At 38.6% G+C, this 17,007-nt stretch overlaps 1 protein-coding gene across 2 annotated transcripts; it reads right to left on the minus strand.

Annotated features, from left to right (window-relative positions):
* On the minus strand, window positions 1-14,215 carry rab3gap2 (RAB3 GTPase activating protein subunit 2 (non-catalytic)). 2 transcript variants are annotated; one of them, XM_051868922.1, is made up of 35 exons: window positions 13,893-14,215; window positions 13,005-13,078; window positions 12,802-12,922; window positions 12,607-12,688; window positions 12,276-12,323; window positions 12,009-12,084; window positions 11,747-11,848; window positions 11,487-11,586; window positions 11,239-11,337; window positions 10,723-10,871; window positions 10,442-10,521; window positions 10,236-10,325; window positions 9,723-9,862; window positions 8,612-8,807; window positions 8,351-8,494; window positions 8,164-8,246; window positions 7,941-8,005; window positions 7,780-7,870; window positions 7,582-7,703; window positions 6,779-6,983; window positions 5,144-5,241; window positions 4,901-5,006; window positions 4,653-4,813; window positions 4,403-4,577; window positions 3,948-4,088; window positions 3,696-3,802; window positions 3,346-3,412; window positions 3,147-3,217; window positions 3,027-3,062; window positions 2,879-2,953; window positions 2,484-2,699; window positions 1,863-1,952; window positions 1,452-1,652; window positions 966-1,130; window positions 1-886 (listed from the first exon to the last, which is right to left on the minus strand). In XM_051868922.1, exons 1-35 carry the CDS (start codon window positions 14,002-14,004, stop codon window positions 734-736), a joined length of 4,041 nt encoding a protein of 1,346 aa, XP_051724882.1. In that variant the 5' UTR covers window positions 14,005-14,215; the 3' UTR covers window positions 1-733. The 2 variants fall into 2 exon arrangements, with proteins under 2 accessions (XP_051724882.1, XP_051724881.1); XM_051868921.1 differs by having other exon boundaries at window positions 2,834-2,953.
* Between the last annotated feature and the right edge of the window lie 2,792 nt (window positions 14,216-17,007).

Here is a 17,007-nt window from a genome sequence, read left to right on the forward strand (position 1 = left end):
TTCTCTGAAATAGTCTTTATTTTTGGTATCATGGTTAATGTTGTATCATATGAGCAGCCAGGCACAGCTCGTACAAGACTGCATAAAATGTCAGCACTACAGCAGCGAAGTCTTTTTGTCTCACCTTGCAACCACACTTAATGTACATTTAAAATAAACATACATTAACAGAAAACAACTTAGTGCTTGTCCACTAATTAACAGCATCGATGAGACATTGCAGACATTTAATTTGCAGAATAAATGAATGAGAACATCTAGAATTTGAGATAGAAAATATACCCCTCATGGTGTTAATATACTGTAATGTTTTGGTTATATTGATTATAGCACAATATTATTTTAAGGCTTCCTTGTAAAGAATGCCCTTCTTTAATTACAGGACTACTGTACATGAATAACATAGTTTTTATCCTAATAACACTCTAGACACTAGAGACACCAGGCCCTTTATTTGTGACACGTTAAATGTGCACAGGCATTGTAGGATAGCACATCCTCTAGAGGTGCTAGTGTTCTTGATATGTTATTTTAGTGACAGTTGGGAAAAGAAATCAAAGCCTGCTGAGTTAAGCAGATTACTGACGATGATGATGATGCATTTATTTAGGCTGCTGACTGGATGGTTTCCAGGTCTTGGGGCTTCTGGAAGCTTTTGAGCATGGCATATTTAAAAAACCAAAAAAAAAACATGATGATTCTCATTATCTCTCCTCCTATGCATTTCTCTATATCAGGGCTCTTCATGTAAAGAGTCCACAGCCTCCAACAGGTGGAGGGCAAGGCTATACTGGGCGTGGTTTTCGGGGAGCATCTCGATGACTTTGTTGATCAGTCGACCGCTCTGAGAAAGAGGTACTGAAGGACAGCGCAGCTCACTGGGGTCCTAAAAACACACAAACCATGATACAGGTGAGTGTAAGATGGTAAGAGATTGGCGAACTGTGCAGCCCGTGTATTCTTACCATAGCCTTTAACCAGGTGCAGAGGGTGGGTGGCAGACGGGCCAGCAGCTCCATGTTGGGTTTGGTCTGTGACTGGGAGTGGAGTAGGGAGAAAGAGAGTCTCTGACCAGTCAACACCAGAAGCTGAGAGCCCAAAACATCCTTGTCCTGCACCTCCATCATCACCTGAGAGATTATGATAGAAAGAAAAAGTTGAAAAAAAAAAATGACAAGAAAGAAAGAAGAAAAATGACAAAAATAAAAAGATACACAGAAAAAAGAGGATAAATAAAGAAAAATGATAAAAAAAAAAACAAATGAAAGAAAGAAAGAAAATTACAAAAAAGGAGAAAATAAAGAAAAATTAATAAATAATTACAAACAGAAAAACAAAAGAAAGAAAAAAAAAAGATCATTAGCATATATATTTTTTATATATATTTCACTCCTGTATGGATGCTCAATAGGTTTAACAAGTGTGTGTGTGTGTGTGTGTGTGTGTGTTACCTCCTCTGCCCGCAGGTCCAGGCCCTGGTTGTAGAGCTCACAAACGAGGTGTCTGCGTAGTATGTCAGAATTGACTTGCAGTAGAGATGAGAGCTCCATACACACGGACGGCCACATGTCTTCAGCGCCGCTGTGTTTCACACCGTTCTCCTCAGCTTCAGCTAGAACCTTCACCCAGCCTGTTAACACGTTCATCAGAAACTGCACACACAGTAATACAGTACATCAACTTTGGTTTCAGAGGTGAGCTATAAACATCTTACGACCTGTCATCTGTAAATCTTTTTAAGTTAATATGTGGTCAACATTTCACTATCACTGTACAAGATGCATGTTAGACAGACTACAAAATAAAACTTTTAATATTTATTTTGGTTGGAGGCATTCTTGTTGAGAGCAGTTCAGACTCACTTCTTGTCTCATAGCCACCAGGTTGGGGTCCATATCTCCACTGGGCAGCAACTGAATGGACGACAAATCTCTAAAAAATGCATTCTTGCCCTGTAGACCACAGAAGAAGACAACATGAATTAAAAGCAAAAGAACATATATTTTGCATGAAAAGGAAATTGCAATAATCTTTTCTTTCTTGGAGTGATATCTGAGTGAAATGGCATATCGAACGAGAAAAAAAACGTAGGGTAAGACTTTTCCTAATTTGCTTTTCAAGATTTTGCTAATTTCATGCGAGTGACAGACTGCTGGAGGCGACGAATTATTGTTCAGTCCTTGCTTTGGTGAGCATGTCATCAGAGAACAGATGTGGGAAGTTATAATGATGTGCACGGATAAATAATTCAGAAAAAAACTGCCACATTCAAAAAAAAAAAAAAAAAGAAAGAAAGAAAGAAAAAGACAGATACATAGTTGAGTGTGACAGGAAATTGGTGCATGTTGCAAGTTTTAGGAGTCAAACCTGTGTCACCCACATCACTTCACCATGACAAACACTTCATCATGACTGAAGTTTTAATAAGGTGTGCATGTATAAATGCATAATATAATAGTGGTTTTGTTGTCCTTTTTTTTTACCTTGCTGTCGAACAGACTGAGCGGTTTCAGGCGCAGAGAGAAGGTCAATGCAGCATGTAGCAGTGACGCTAACACACAGTGATGCTGAACGAGAGGATAGTGGACGGATCTCTGATCCAGAGCTAACTCCACAATAGACACTGGACCCTCAGCGCCGCCCCACACTTCCTCCACGCACACATCTGGAGCAGACACTTCCTCCACCCCTGAATCCGCCTGAGAGAGAAAAGAAGTTTAGAATATATTTCACACTTTTATTTCAACTCATAAATTGCTAACCATTATTGAAAAAGCCACAGTATCTTAAGGCATGCTTCCACGCATGCATCCACTGTTTGATCAGTCCTTACTCTGGAGAAAAAAGGAAAGGAAGGAAGAAAAGAGGAAGATGAGACCTCCATCAGAGCCTGCAGTAACTGCACACAGGACCCCAGGAAACTCCTCACGGCAGCATCTCCCATTCCGACATCCTAAACACACACATACACGTTAATTCAAATGAAACACATCTAGATTGAATTCATTCTTTGTGTCTTCTCTTACCCGTCTGCACAGCCGGTCTTTAGGTGCCTTTCCCACCTATATCAACACATGCAAAGTCAATTATTTAATCTTAATCACAGCACACAAAGAGAAAGAGCCAGAGTACACAGACACACAAACCTTCTCCATTAGGAAGGCAGCAGCTGAAAACCGCTTGACTATGAAGGTCTGCCACATCATAGCAGAGACACCTGAGGGAAGAGCATAGTTGAGGGAGAGAGAGTTATTCTTCTGTTGTGGCAACTTCCTATTCATTGCTCAGCCAACAGAAGCCAGCTTTCACTTAGTCATATATGTCATTTTTATTATTGACTCTTACCTAACTGAATGTGAGGACTGGAGATCATCTTCAAAAACTCCACTGACCACTCTAAGTACTGTCCCACCTGAACAGAAAGAGAGAGATGAAGTGTCCTCTGTGATTGGCTGATATTTCTCCAGTATTACTAAACAGCCAATTGCAAGGAATTACAGTTAGTTCACTGCTCCATTAACAATTTTTTGTAGTTTTAGAAGTTTTTGGAAACTAATAAAGGCAATTCTTTCACTAAATTAATGTCAATTAATGAAAAACAAAAGTCATTTGGTTCCAGTATTTATTTTTAAGTTCTAAATAAGACCTGGTTATTGGTTCCCAACCCTATTATAAGAAAGCTTTAAAATCTTTACCTCTGGGTCTTTGTTCCACTGAACCACATTTTCCCAGCTACAGTGAGCAAACAGAACATCAGGAGACAGAGAGTTTGGGAACCGCTGACACACACACTCCAGCAGCTCTGAGACAACACACACACATGCTTTAGTCAAACACAGAACACACACACAGATGGCTAAAAGAAACTCTTATAAATAGAAACCACCATAGAACCATTTTAACTGATCTAACATCTAAGTCACATGATCAAGAATCTCCACGGTTACCCTCCAGTTTCTCTTCGGTGCCTTGCTGAAAGGGCTGTTCCGTGGGCTCATTCTCTCCCCTCCGTTGAAGAATCTTCCTCAAGAGATCTGGAGACACACCCTGTCTGAAGATATATTTTGAAACACAGTCTGCTACACCACCTAGAAGACAAAAAACAAAAATATTAAAACACTATAAATTACTTGTTTGCCTTTTATCTGGTATGAAACCATTTTACTCCAGGGTCACAGTTGTGCTGCTTAACATTTTTGTGGAAAACGTGATTTTTTACACAATTCTTCGATAAAGTTCAAAAGAACAGCATTAATTTAAAATAGAAATCTTTTGTAACATTATATCTTTACTGTCACTTTTTATTAATTTAAAACATCCTTGCTGAATAAAAGTATTAATTACTTAAAAAATCTTACTGACCCCAAACTTTGCAATGGTAGTGTATGTGTGTTTTATGCACCTCTGCCACTCTCTAATAGTGTTTTGACTGAGCAGCGTGTAACAGCGCCCCCTGTAGAGCCCTGAGGAGACGGCAGACAGAGAAGCGTCTGCAGAGCAAGAACATCCTCCAGCTGCTTTATACACACCACCCACTGCTCCAACTCCAGAGAAACACACTCCCACCCCTCCTGAAACTGCAGAGAGAGAGAGAGTTACACACACACTGCACCAATTCTACAGACAGAGAAAAAAGACACACACAGAGGCACCTTGCTCTCTGCCAGCCTGGTGATGGCATTCTTGGCTACACGATGAGCGACTAGAGCAGCCAGTAGTGCGGAGGCCGCGCTTTCAGACTGAACACATGCTGTGCGGACCTGCTGCCACCAGGGTGAGACACACTGGCCATCCCATGACTCATCTACTGCTCCTGATGCACACACATTTGAAATATTAATATACATGATAAAATATAGAGAACACAAGGTCAGTCTCTCTTACAGATGATGTTAAAAACCTTTCATGGAGCTGAGAGTAGACAGCAACGTGTGCAGGTGTGAAACGGCGTCTGGGCACTTCAGTACTTCTTTCTCTTTGTTCAGCCAAACTGACAAGAGCAAAGACTGCCAGATAGAAACACAATGTGAAATCAAAAGGAGAGATTTTCATAAAAAGCAAAAATCTCAGCAAATTCATGTTCTTTTCTAATTATTCCATTCTCCAATATTTTTTTTTTCCTTTTTACATCACTTTATCTTACCAATAGCTGCTGAGGGCTGATGCCACTTTCCTGTAGAGTCTCACACACTCTCTGTAAAGGACTCTGTCCAGACAGACAACCCCAGAAAAGGAAACTACCTGAAGGCATACAAAGTCACACATCAATTAATCACTTATATAATGAATGAGTGATGCACCAATATTAAAATTCTGAAGATACAGATAATTATTTGTATGTTATGGCTGAGAACCTTTAAATGGCCATTTTTAATATTATACTGTATACTATTTTGTCTAAATACATTAAAAATAATAATAATAATAATAATAATAATAAAAACTCAAACCAATAATTTAAAATACTACAAGGGAATTTAGGCAGTACAAAAATGGATATTCATTTTAAGATTTGCCAAAGAAAACATTTGGTTATTGTTGTGTTCACTTAAAGATTAACTTTAAGTAAATATTAGGGTAAATGAGTTTTAAACAATTAGATTTCCATTATCAATCAATATATGAAAAAATCTCTAATATCAGACCATATAACTGATATCGCACCTATACATTGTGTACCCCTAAATTAATACTTACACAAAATGTAAAACAATAAACATTTATGACACTTAAAGTCCCCCTGCAGTCAACAATTTTATCCCTTATTCCCTTAAAATTACATATTTTGGTAGAGTTTTTTCTTTTCCTGTGAAAATAATTTCTTCATCCCTAAAAAATTGCTTGAATGTTACTCCCTTGTTTCATTTAATATATGTGTAACCATGAATATGCAAATTAGACCCCGCCTCCACTCCATCACACCAACTCGGAGTACCTCATCCAGTCAGTCAACTGTGGTAAACGCTACACAGTGGCAAGTGGAAATATTGGTTTAATTCAGCCATATATATATATATATATATATATATATATATATATATAATTATACAGGCTTACGTTTTATGTAAGGCTCTCTACAATTTTGGACACCTGACAATAAATTATATGATTAGCATTTGGCTTGACTACGTTATCAAACAGGTAATAATGTGTTGCCAATGTTACACAAAACATGTTCCCATTCACCATCTCAGAGTCAGAGAGCTGCCTTCTAAAATCAGCAATCTTAGGCCCTGTCCCAAATGGCACCCTAAACACTCGCAGTTTTTTTTACGAGTCCGCACTTTCGTGATGTAACGCCGCTTGACTGTCAGGAAGAAGTCTGCTGCAGAGCATGCTTCAGTATGGGCTTGGCAAAAGTGTGCATCAAGGGCACATATCGATGGCAAAGAGGGCGCTCGTGAGCAACCTTTTGAAATGTTAAATGACAAATGGGACACCCTACGGTCTCATGGACTTAATGGACACGCACACACGGCAGCCACTGTAGGTCTACAAGACCGAAAAAGCATATGAAGTGTGCCTTAGATGATCTGAACATCATAGAAAGTCAGTGGAGAAAAGCCCTGCCCCTGCATGCTGACGGGATACGTCACATGTTTGTGATGGTAGGAATTGTCGGTAGGAACTGTCTTCAACACGGTGTTGACTGATGAATTTGTACATGGTTTGTCTTAAACCATGTTAAAAGCACCACATAGACATAAACAACACTAAAACTTGATTTAAAACATTAAAATAATGCACAAAAATAAATGCATAGCAGGGAGCATTTTACCCAGTTGGGTCCAGTCGGTATCAGGTTGTTTAATCACTCTGAGCTCTCCATTCACCCATTCCAACTGAGACAGAAATGTTCGGACTGGCAGCGGCAAACTAGAGTCTTCAGCAAATGAGACGCAGGGCCGAGAGTTCATCTCTGTGTATCGTTGCAGAACTGGGGCAACACGAGCAAGATCCTCCTCAATGCCAGAAAACGATGGCTGTACAGAGAGCAGAAGCCTTTAGTTCAAATCTTGGTGTGACAATGATACATTAGTTTAGGTTAACTGTATAGTGTCTGTTAGAGTTGTCAAAAGTACCGATTTCGGTACCTAGTCGGTACTAAAATTTTAAAAATGTGACGCTTTGAGCGCTGTTGAGCGGATCCTAAACACCTTCGATTGGCCCGATGCGCTCATCGGATATGTCTGTGATTGGCTTCAATGATCAACGCTTCAAAAACGTTGTAAATAGTCATCAATGACGCTTTTACCGAGCGCTTACACAGATACACACGGGAGCGATTGAAAGCAGGCATCTATCACGGACCAGTCCCACTCCCGCAAACGCTCCCACTCCCGCTTTCAAAACGCTTTCAAAGTCAAACACTTCCGTGTGCTTTCAAGCACTCCCGTGCGTTGATCACTATAGCCAATCACAGACATATCCGATGAGCGCGTCAACACAATGGCCAATCAGAGGTGTTTACGAATCTGCTCAACAGCGCTCAAAGCGTCACATTTTTAAAATTTCAGTACCGATTGGTACCGAAGTCGGTACTTTTGACAACTCTAGTGTCTGTGTGCATGTGTTACTCACATGTTCTGGCTCAGTGGGTGATGTATCTGGTGTGTGCAGTAATTGAACGTCTGTATAGAGCTGGAGAAGTTTGAGCTGGGATGAACAAAACTGCAGCAGCGACTCATCCACTGCTTCAGGATCTAATACGAAGACACATGAAAAAAAGTGTTTAAAAATGAAAAATACACAACGCCCAGCAAAGGTTGAGGAAGTTACCTTGTTCTTTCAGGCTAGCCAATAATGCACGAGTAACGTGGGTCAAACAGGACACTGGTGCATTCTTATTGGACAGCAGTGACTCCAGGGCCTGTCAATCAATAAGATATTTTATTAAAGAATATTTAAAGTGTGTATGTTAGTGTGTGTGTTTTACTAACCTGTTTCTTAATAGCTGGATGTTTAATGTCCAGTAACACACTTTGTGCTTCACTCTCAAGCAGAGCTGTCAATCAAAGGTCAAAGGTAAACTCAAACATGTGAACACAGTGCAATAGAACTAAAACACAACATTGGGTAATAGTTCTTAAAAAAAAAGACAGCTTGAAAATGTTCTGATGTATATGTATGGTCTCTCATGAATAATAATGAGGTATATCTGACCTGGCTCCACTTCCCTGGCCCTCAGTAGAGTGGTGAGTCTCCTCAGCAGGTGCATGTCTTTAGCACGCTCACTCTTCTTATCACTGACCAACACAGAGAACAGAGACATCTGTGCTCACCTGCATTATGTGGGATTTTTTGTTATTAATGTACATGTGTTCATGAATATTTATGTATGAGTGTGTACCTGAGTGCCAGGTGGAATGGTATGGTGATGGCTCTCAGGGCTCCATTAACCTGGTCAAACAGACACACCTGCTGTGTGTGTATTTGCCAGCCTTGACTGGTTACACTATTCACACCCATTAACCTGTGACCTGCGTACAGCAGCCTGAGAGAGAGAGAGAGAGAGAGAGAGAGAGAGAGAGAGAGAGAGAGAGAGTCATGAATGAATATGCATTTTCTAATTGTGGCAATGTTTTTTAGTTTTTTTTCTCCGATTGTGTACCTGCAATTTTTGCCTACAGTAAAAGCCCCTACTCGTGGTCCATGCTGAGTTCCCCACACCTCTAAAATGCCCCTACGTGGGGCATAAATCACCAGAAACTGGGCGTGCCGGCGGGGCATGGAGGGAGATGTGGCTACATCCCTCTCCCCAGGAGCCTCTGACACCTGCACCCACCCCAGCTGAGCGTCACGATAGCCTACACACATAATACAGACATTAAGAAAAAGATTATTGTTTATATACACTACAGTTTATTATTATATTATTATTATATATTATTACAATTTAAAATAACTGTTTACTGTTTTTTTTCATTTTTTTTTATACATTTTAAATTGTAATTTATTCCTCTTACGGCATAGCTGAATTTTCAGAAGCCATTTCTCCAGTTTTCATTTTCACATGATCTTTCAGAAATTATTTAGTGACCAAGAAACATTTTATTAAGAAATTGTGCTGCTTAAAATAAAACTGATACTTTTTTGTTCAGGATTCTTTGAAGAATAACAAGTTCAAAAGAACAGCATTTATTTGACACAGAAATCTTATGTAAAATCATGATTATCTTTACTTCTTTTCAATGAATAAAAATATTAATTTCTTTAAAAAAAAAACTGACCTCAAAAACATTTGAACAGTAGAGTGTATGTAATTATATATAATTTATATTATTGCATATTATAATTTATAAATACTAGTATTATAAATATAAAAATACTATATTCCATTTATTGTTTTATTTAGTTTTATTTATTTAAATAATTATACAATTGAAGTATATATTTAATAATTCTATTTTTAAACCAATATTATTTTACAATAACCTTCATAATTATTTTTTTAATGTTTTAAAGATTAAATTCATAGTTGAATGCTTTCAGTTTTTTCAAAACTAAAATATCATTTATTAGAAAAAATTAACCTTTAACTACGCGTCATATGGACAGTGCATAATGATACTGATTTGCTGTAATGTTTTTGAGTGCATTCGTTCACTAAAGCATTCGCCACACTGATTCAAATCTTGTGTGTCACAAGATACTTGTGCAATTTAATAGGAAAAGGTTCATAAGATGCTTGTTTGCAAATCAGACTACATTAGTTGCGCTACCCTTCCACATCCTGATAGTGATGCCTCGTGCCACGTCCAGCAGCGTGACTCTGCCAAAGTCATCTGTGACTCCAGCCATAGTGTTACATGGAGAGAGACAGATAGACTCGCCATGTCGACGAGAATCTGGAAGACCAAACCTGATGAAAGCAGAAAGATGAAATTGTGCACTTAAATGAGTTAAATGTGGTGTGTATCAGTGTTCGGTAAGTTACTCTAAAAAAGACTTCTAAAGGGAGAAGTTTAGATTAAAATATACATTTCAACATTAGATGTTAAATTTTGATGTTAAATCCACTTTTGTTTTATATAGAATTGTTTTATACAGTCTATTACATCAGAAGTAACTAATTTAATTACAGAAAAATTAAGAGTAATCCTTTACTTTTTCAAAGGAAATGTAAGTAAATTACTGTAATTACAGTAATGCATTACACCCAACACTCGTACGTATATGATTAAAAGAAGTTAAAAAGCGACGTTGGGAGGAAGTGTGACTGCATACAGATTTACCTAACTGGAAGGGCTGTGGCCGGCTCCACCTTTGGCTTCTGTTTCTGCACTGACTCCTCTTCATTTTTACTCTTCCATCCCAACCAACCACTATGGAGGAAGAAAAGAGAGACAGAGACCAAGAATAAGTAAACATGGCTTGAGCTTGAACATGACAGGCCAGCGCTAATGAGAGCCAAGAGTTAAAATAACCCAGACACACAGACCTGGCAGCACTGAACAGAGCTGATGTGAGTTTGCTGGCCACAGCCAGAGCCACATGGGAGAGAAGAGGCTGAGAACTGCCCTGAGATATGAGAAACGAAAAATGACCATAATCAACAGGAAGAGCCACAAGCACCAAAAACAGACCAAGGAAAAGATGTGTATGTTGCTGAGTTCGGAGCTGCATACTACTCTTACTATTTCTGTCATAAAAAGATATGATAAAAGGTAGTACGAGTAGTATACTAGTATGCCGTTCTGAATTCAGCATGTGTGTTTATACCTCTATAGCGTAGTAAAACCCAGTATAGGGTCCTCCTCCCACTGCGATATACTGACTCATAGCAGGAGGGCTTCCTTTAACCGAAGCATGATATCCTCCCAGAATAGAGGCGTTTTTCATCTGATCGAACACACTGAGAGTAGTAATACCTGAAAGAGACAGACATTACCTTACTACCAAATACCGTTCAAAAGTTTGGGATCAGTAAGATTTTTTTTAAAGACATTAATAGTTTTATTCAGCGAGAATGCATTAAATTGATCAAAAGTGACAGTAACAAGATTTCTAATATTACAAATAAGTTAATATTTCAAATATATGCAGTTTCTCTTTGAGATTTCCATTCAAGAAGAAGAAATGTTTCTTGAGCACCAAATCAGCATATTAGAATCAGCATACCCCAAAATTTTGAACAATAGTGTATACTAACAGTTTTTCTACTGTGCTGTGGCTTTCTGTTCAAAAAGGATAAAGAAGAAACTGTTAGAGAAATTAAATAAAAGAAATCTCTCTTACCGATGCTGGAATGGTCTGCAATTGTTTCCATATCTTGCAGGCCCCACTTCTTATAGGCCAGCGGCGGAGGCTGGATGACATCACTTCCTGCTGCTGCCGCTAAAAGGCAAGGGGACAGATACAGGGAATAAAAGGGTTTAAAAAAAATATTGCTAAAGACAAAATAAAAATATGTAAGGCACTACTAGTCACACTATAATCTGGTCAAAGCCTGATACACATTGATACACCAGCACTCTCTCTCTTACCTCTGGCAACCTGGTTTCGACAGGCACGTAAAGACTGGAAGAGACTAAAGCCATCGATGGTGACTAGGGCTGCTGGGTACAAAATACTGAGCTCCTCATGCTGATATAGAGACAGACATTTCAACATAAAATCAGAACATCATCAGACTAGATTGATCCACTGTTTAAGCTAAGGTGACATGTCTAACCATGCTAAGAATTGCATAATAAGTGCTTTGTCCAGAACTGAATACATCAGTCAGTGTAAGAAGTATCGGTACCTGTTCCGTTACTCCAGGGTGACGTGGAATCTCATAGGTGCGACATTTGAGTCGCAGCACAGGATCTTCATGCAACAACTGGGCCAACAGAAGAACGCCACTCTACACACAAACATATAAATGATGGATAAGACCAGTGGATTGTCTGCTCTGCTAATACTGGTCTGGTTTTGATTAAATATTACATATTAATGTTTAAAATTAATGCATTAAAGAGCCCAATTCAGTTGGTGAGTTTATAGGTCAGAAAGTGTAACAGTACCTCTGTGTAGAAACGGACATAACCTGAGCTGAATCCAACCACAATACAGGTCCAATCAGGTCGGCCGGTAGAACTTCTAAACACATAAACAGATAATGAGCACATGCATTACCATTCAAAAGTTGGTTGGAAAGATTTTTTAATGTTTTTGATTGCATTTATTTGATCAAAAATACAGTAAAAATAGTAATATTGTGAAATATTATTACAATTTAAAACAACTGATCTGTTTATACAGGAGTGTGCGTGTAACTGTGATGTTCTTACCTCTTCTGGCTGGCCAACGGAATACAGATAACACTACTGATACACTCTCTGTCAAAAGAAAAGACAGAAAATTGAGAACAAAAATAAAAACATTATCTTTTTTTCTTTTTTTTCTTCTGCCTCTTAGCATTCTATTTGTTACAATTCCTCTTATTACAATCATATATTTTTATTAAATGTTTAGAACTCCTCTACTCATATCATAATATTGCCCAATCCTTTGTTTTTGTCTTGTACTCATCCATTCTTTTTTGTGGGATTAGATTCCTTTATGTTATTTCCCATAAAACCATCCAATCCTAACCCTCCCCTCTCCTTTTCCATCTCTCACCCCTCTTCAACGCTCAGCGTTCCGCTCCAGGTCACAGTAAGGGTCATTTCCTCCTGCCCACTTTCAGTTGTCCGCCACTTAGCTGCCAATCAATCAATCAATCAATCAATTCACATATGAGTTATACCAATCAATAACCAAACAGCAATAAAGAAGAGATTAATCAATTACTGTGTGTATGTGCTCTGTGCGTACCAGAGAGAAATGCGGCTTTATGCTCCCGAGCAATGACCAGCAGATCTGAGCAGGGTGAGAGAGACAGCACACAGTCCTGCAGCCAGGGGGTGCTTTGCTGCTGCTGCTCCTCCTCCTCAGTCTAAGTCGAAAAACACACAATAGCAATTTTGTAGCATTTTGTCAAGTAAATAATCACATCATTTTCATTTTTTAGTACAAACCTGAGCTCCATCCTCTTTACCGTCAGGGTTCTCCCAGGAGCCCCAATCCGAGTCATCCCACGTTAACTCATTCTCTAGAGAGAGAAAATTATGTGCGGTAAATAATGATGTATATATTCACATTTAACAGTCGGCTCAATCTGGTTATTCAACCTCTGTGAGAGCTTACATATACACAGTCTTAACCTTTTTCTCTCTATCTTTCATTCCCTGCATACTCATTTCTCCCTCTCTACGTCACAAACCCACGTCACAAAACCACGTCATAAATCTCGAATGCAAGGTCCCTTCCATCTTCTTTTCTCCTTGTCTTTCTCTTCATGGATCTTTCGTTCATTCACTGTCTCTAACGCAGTCAACATGTTTCAGGATCTTTCTGCAGGATGACTCATTCACCAAGGGCAAACACACCTCCCTTCATCTCTCTCTTTCTCTCTGCAGGGAGTGAATAAGTTATTCTGCATCACAGCCAGGCATTTTACTTTTAACATTTTTTTTCTATTTCAAAATTCACCAACACACTTTCCATTGTCTTATCATTAGATCACTATAAAATCAGTATATTTTATATCCCGCTAAATCTAAACCTAACTCTCACATAAGTCTTTCTGCATTTATATATTTTACTAAAGACATTATTTATGTTAATTATGCTAATATGCTTTAATCGTCGTGGGGACACTGTGGTTCCCATTATGCAGGTAAAACGTAACCCAACACAAACAGTCTGTCATGACTGTGTTGTTCTGCATTTATCTCGCAAAATCCACTTTTCAACTGTACCAACACACCCGAACTGACACCCATAAATCATTAAACAACCGCAGTGCAGGAGAACCATCATTAAACTGGACTTCACATACACATACAGACTGACCCCAGCAGTACCTGCTTGTGCTTTCTCTTCCTCCGGGCCGGCTTTGTTGTGCTTAGGGAACAGAAACTCTCGCACCTGTCTGAGCTCCTGGACCCGACCGAACTCCAGCAGACAGCAGGACATGATTAGGGCGGAACGAACCGGACCCAAAACCTGCGGATTCTACGACATAAACCCACTGTCCGATACACCTACCGCCTCTTAGTGTGTTTATGAGCCTGTCAGTGAAGTTTGTGAGGGTGTTGATTGTTTTTTGGACCCGAGCGGGTCAGAAAATCCAGCTGAGGTGTCAGTGTGTTGTTTTGATGTGAGTTTGGGATGACACATCCACATCCGCTATAGACACGCTAATCGCGCTGCTGCCCCCTGCTGACCTGGAGGACACGCACGATGATATAATATAATATAATATAATATAATATAATATAATATAATATAATATAATATAATATAATATAATATAATATAATATAATATAAAGTATAATGTAATATAATATAATATAATATAATATAAGTATAATGTAATATAATATAATATAATATAATAACGAAGAGTGTAAGAGCAGAGAACTGTTTTTATTTAAACTCTTAAAACAGTTTCTTTCCTCAGAGGTGAAGATAATAGATCCTTTCATTCCGGTATGCTGGTTATTTGTATATATATATTATATATTACTATTATTATATTATATGAAATGAAATGCAGGGAGACCATGGGTTAGTTGTCACACTTTATTTTTATTTTATTTATTTTTATTTATCAATACATACCGGTAGGCTTTTCATTAACATTTAAAGAGTATAACAATTATTAAACAAAACACACACACACACACACACACACACACACACACACACACATATATATATATATATATAAATTTGATCCTGGGAACATAAAATCCTTTATGTTAAAATATAACTTACCTACATTATATTGTTTATTGTTGTCTGAATGTTTGCCAGTGTGATTTCATTTTTCACTTGCTTATCCAACAGTTATAGCAAAAATAAGATTTATAGTACCAGCAGCCTTCATGTGTATAAGTGTTTAACATTATAAGAACAAAGATGTTCTACACAGGAAACCTGATCATGGAGAAGAGAGTTCAAATAAGAACAGATTGTGCTAAGAGAAGAATTTCACCAGAAGCCAATGAGGTCTCCATGAAGACATCTAACAGATCTCAGCTTTCATCTCAAGACCAAAAGGTAATAAAGAAACATGTATTAGGAGCTGTTACTGCATGTGCGGACTGCGCCTGTCACTGATCAATCTCCTTCACCTCACAGAGCAGGGTCAGGGACTGCAGGCTGGTTCAGTTGCTGAGAAACAGCCAGTTGGGCTGTTGGCTGAGTGAGATCTGTGCAGGCAGAGTCGCACTCCAGCTGCTGACAGCCGGCCTCTTCCTGCTGTTTGTCTGGCTCATGGCGGAACTGCATGTGGTCCTGCCCTGCCTCCTTCTGTGTGGCTGCCTCTTTAATGTGCCACTCAGGAAGGCAGTGAACACAATCTGGGCCTGGATAACAGTTCCTGTAGGGGATAATGTGGTGGAGAAGGTGCCCCACACTGATGGACGCACTGAAAAAGCATTCTGATAGACAAAACCTTACCTTTAACTGCAAACCTCACTGAGACTTCCATGTTTTTGTATGGAAAATGAAGAAGGCTTTTGTTTAAAGTGGTGGTTAATTATGATTTCACTTTTTTAACTTTAGTTAGTGTGTAATGTTGCTGTTAGAGCATAAACACCATCTGCAAAGTTACAATGCTCAAAGTTCAAAGCAAAGGGAGATATTTTCTTTTAAAAAATTCTCTGTTTAAGGACTACAACAAACGGCTGGTAGGGACTACAACGTGCTTCTTCCTGGGTTAGTGACATCACTAACCCCAAAATTTATATAAACCCTGCCCCCAAGAACACTCAACAAAGGGGACGAGGCCATGTTGGGCTGCTTTAGAGAAGAGGAAGCGTTGTTGTAGTAGAGTGTTGTTGCCATGCTACCATTTTACGCCGGACTGCTTCACAAACGAGGGTCAATTCAACGCTGGATTTGCACAAAAGATTAACATGACGGCACATGCTAGTCGATAAGTTGAATCCACAGCAACTGGTTTGAACAATGTAAGGCTGAGCTCCGTTACTGACGATCGTCATTTTGGCTGTGTGGGATTTTCCAGCTTTGTTGTTGTTGATCAACCGAAGTGCAAGCTGTTAAAGCTCCACCCACTTTTGGAAAGCGGCCGAGAGCAGCAGCTCTTTGCATTTAAAGGGACACACACAAAAAAGACGTGTTTTTGCTCACACCCAAATAGGGGCAAATTTGACAAGCTATAATAAATGAAACTTCACAGACACATTCCCAGGGGCACCAGAGACTTATATTACATCTTGTAAAAGGGGCATTATAGGTCCCCTTTAAATTTAGTTCAGAATTAATTTTAGCATTGACTTTAGTCTTGCTGGTCATTGAAATTGCCAGGTAAGACATGCATGTTCCTTGACCAGCTGACCTTTTATTGGTCCTGAAACAAGATCATAACATTGTGATCAAACACTAATAATGAACTAAACTAAAATTCAACTAATCCAGAGTTGAGCAAAATTTAACACTGAAGAATTGACTCAGTTTCAATTGATGAGATGAAATTTGAATTCCACGGAGGAAATCAAACAGGAATTTTACTAGCAAGGTAAACTCTGTCTGTAAAGGTGTAGTCACATTTACCGTTGCTTGGGGAAATTTCACAGCTGAAAGAAAGATCAGATGTGACAAAAATACAATGAATAATACGGAAGTAATGATGATGAACTAACCTCAAACAAAAAGGATGGCTTTCCAAAAAGCCTTTTTTTCATGGATGATTTTATAATATTGAGTGTAGTGTTAAGGCCCGTTCAAAACAAGGATGATAACTGTAATGGTAACCAGTGTTGGGGAAAGTTACTTTTAAAAGTAATACATTACAATATTGCGTTACTCCCTAAAAAAAAGGTAACTAATTGTGTTACTTTTTATGAAAAGTAATGTGTTACATTACTTTTGTGTTACTTTTTCTCCCCTGGGCTGGGCTTGCTTGTTTGTTTTTTAATAACAACAAAAAAAGTTCTATTTTTGGCAA

This window comes from Ctenopharyngodon idella, chromosome 17 (genome assembly GCF_019924925.1).
Source record: "Ctenopharyngodon idella isolate HZGC_01 chromosome 17, HZGC01, whole genome shotgun sequence".
Taxonomy (NCBI): domain Eukaryota; kingdom Metazoa; phylum Chordata; class Actinopteri; order Cypriniformes; family Xenocyprididae; genus Ctenopharyngodon; species Ctenopharyngodon idella.

Excerpts from the sequence above, each read along its gene's own strand:
- rab3gap2 (XM_051868921.1), bottom strand. The coding sequence starts at position 14,004 with ATGTCCTGCTGTCTGCTGGAGTTCGGTCGGGTCCAGGAGCTCAGACAG. Across the intron at positions 12,923-13,004 it reads GTAAAGAGGATGGAGCTCAG|ACTGAGGAGGAGGAGCAGCA; the intron begins GTTTGTACTAAA and ends TTTTCGACTTAG. Across the intron at positions 9,863-10,235 it reads GCCACAGCCCTTCCAGTTAG|GTTTGGTCTTCCAGATTCTC; the intron begins GTAAATCTGTAT and ends TGCTTTCATCAG.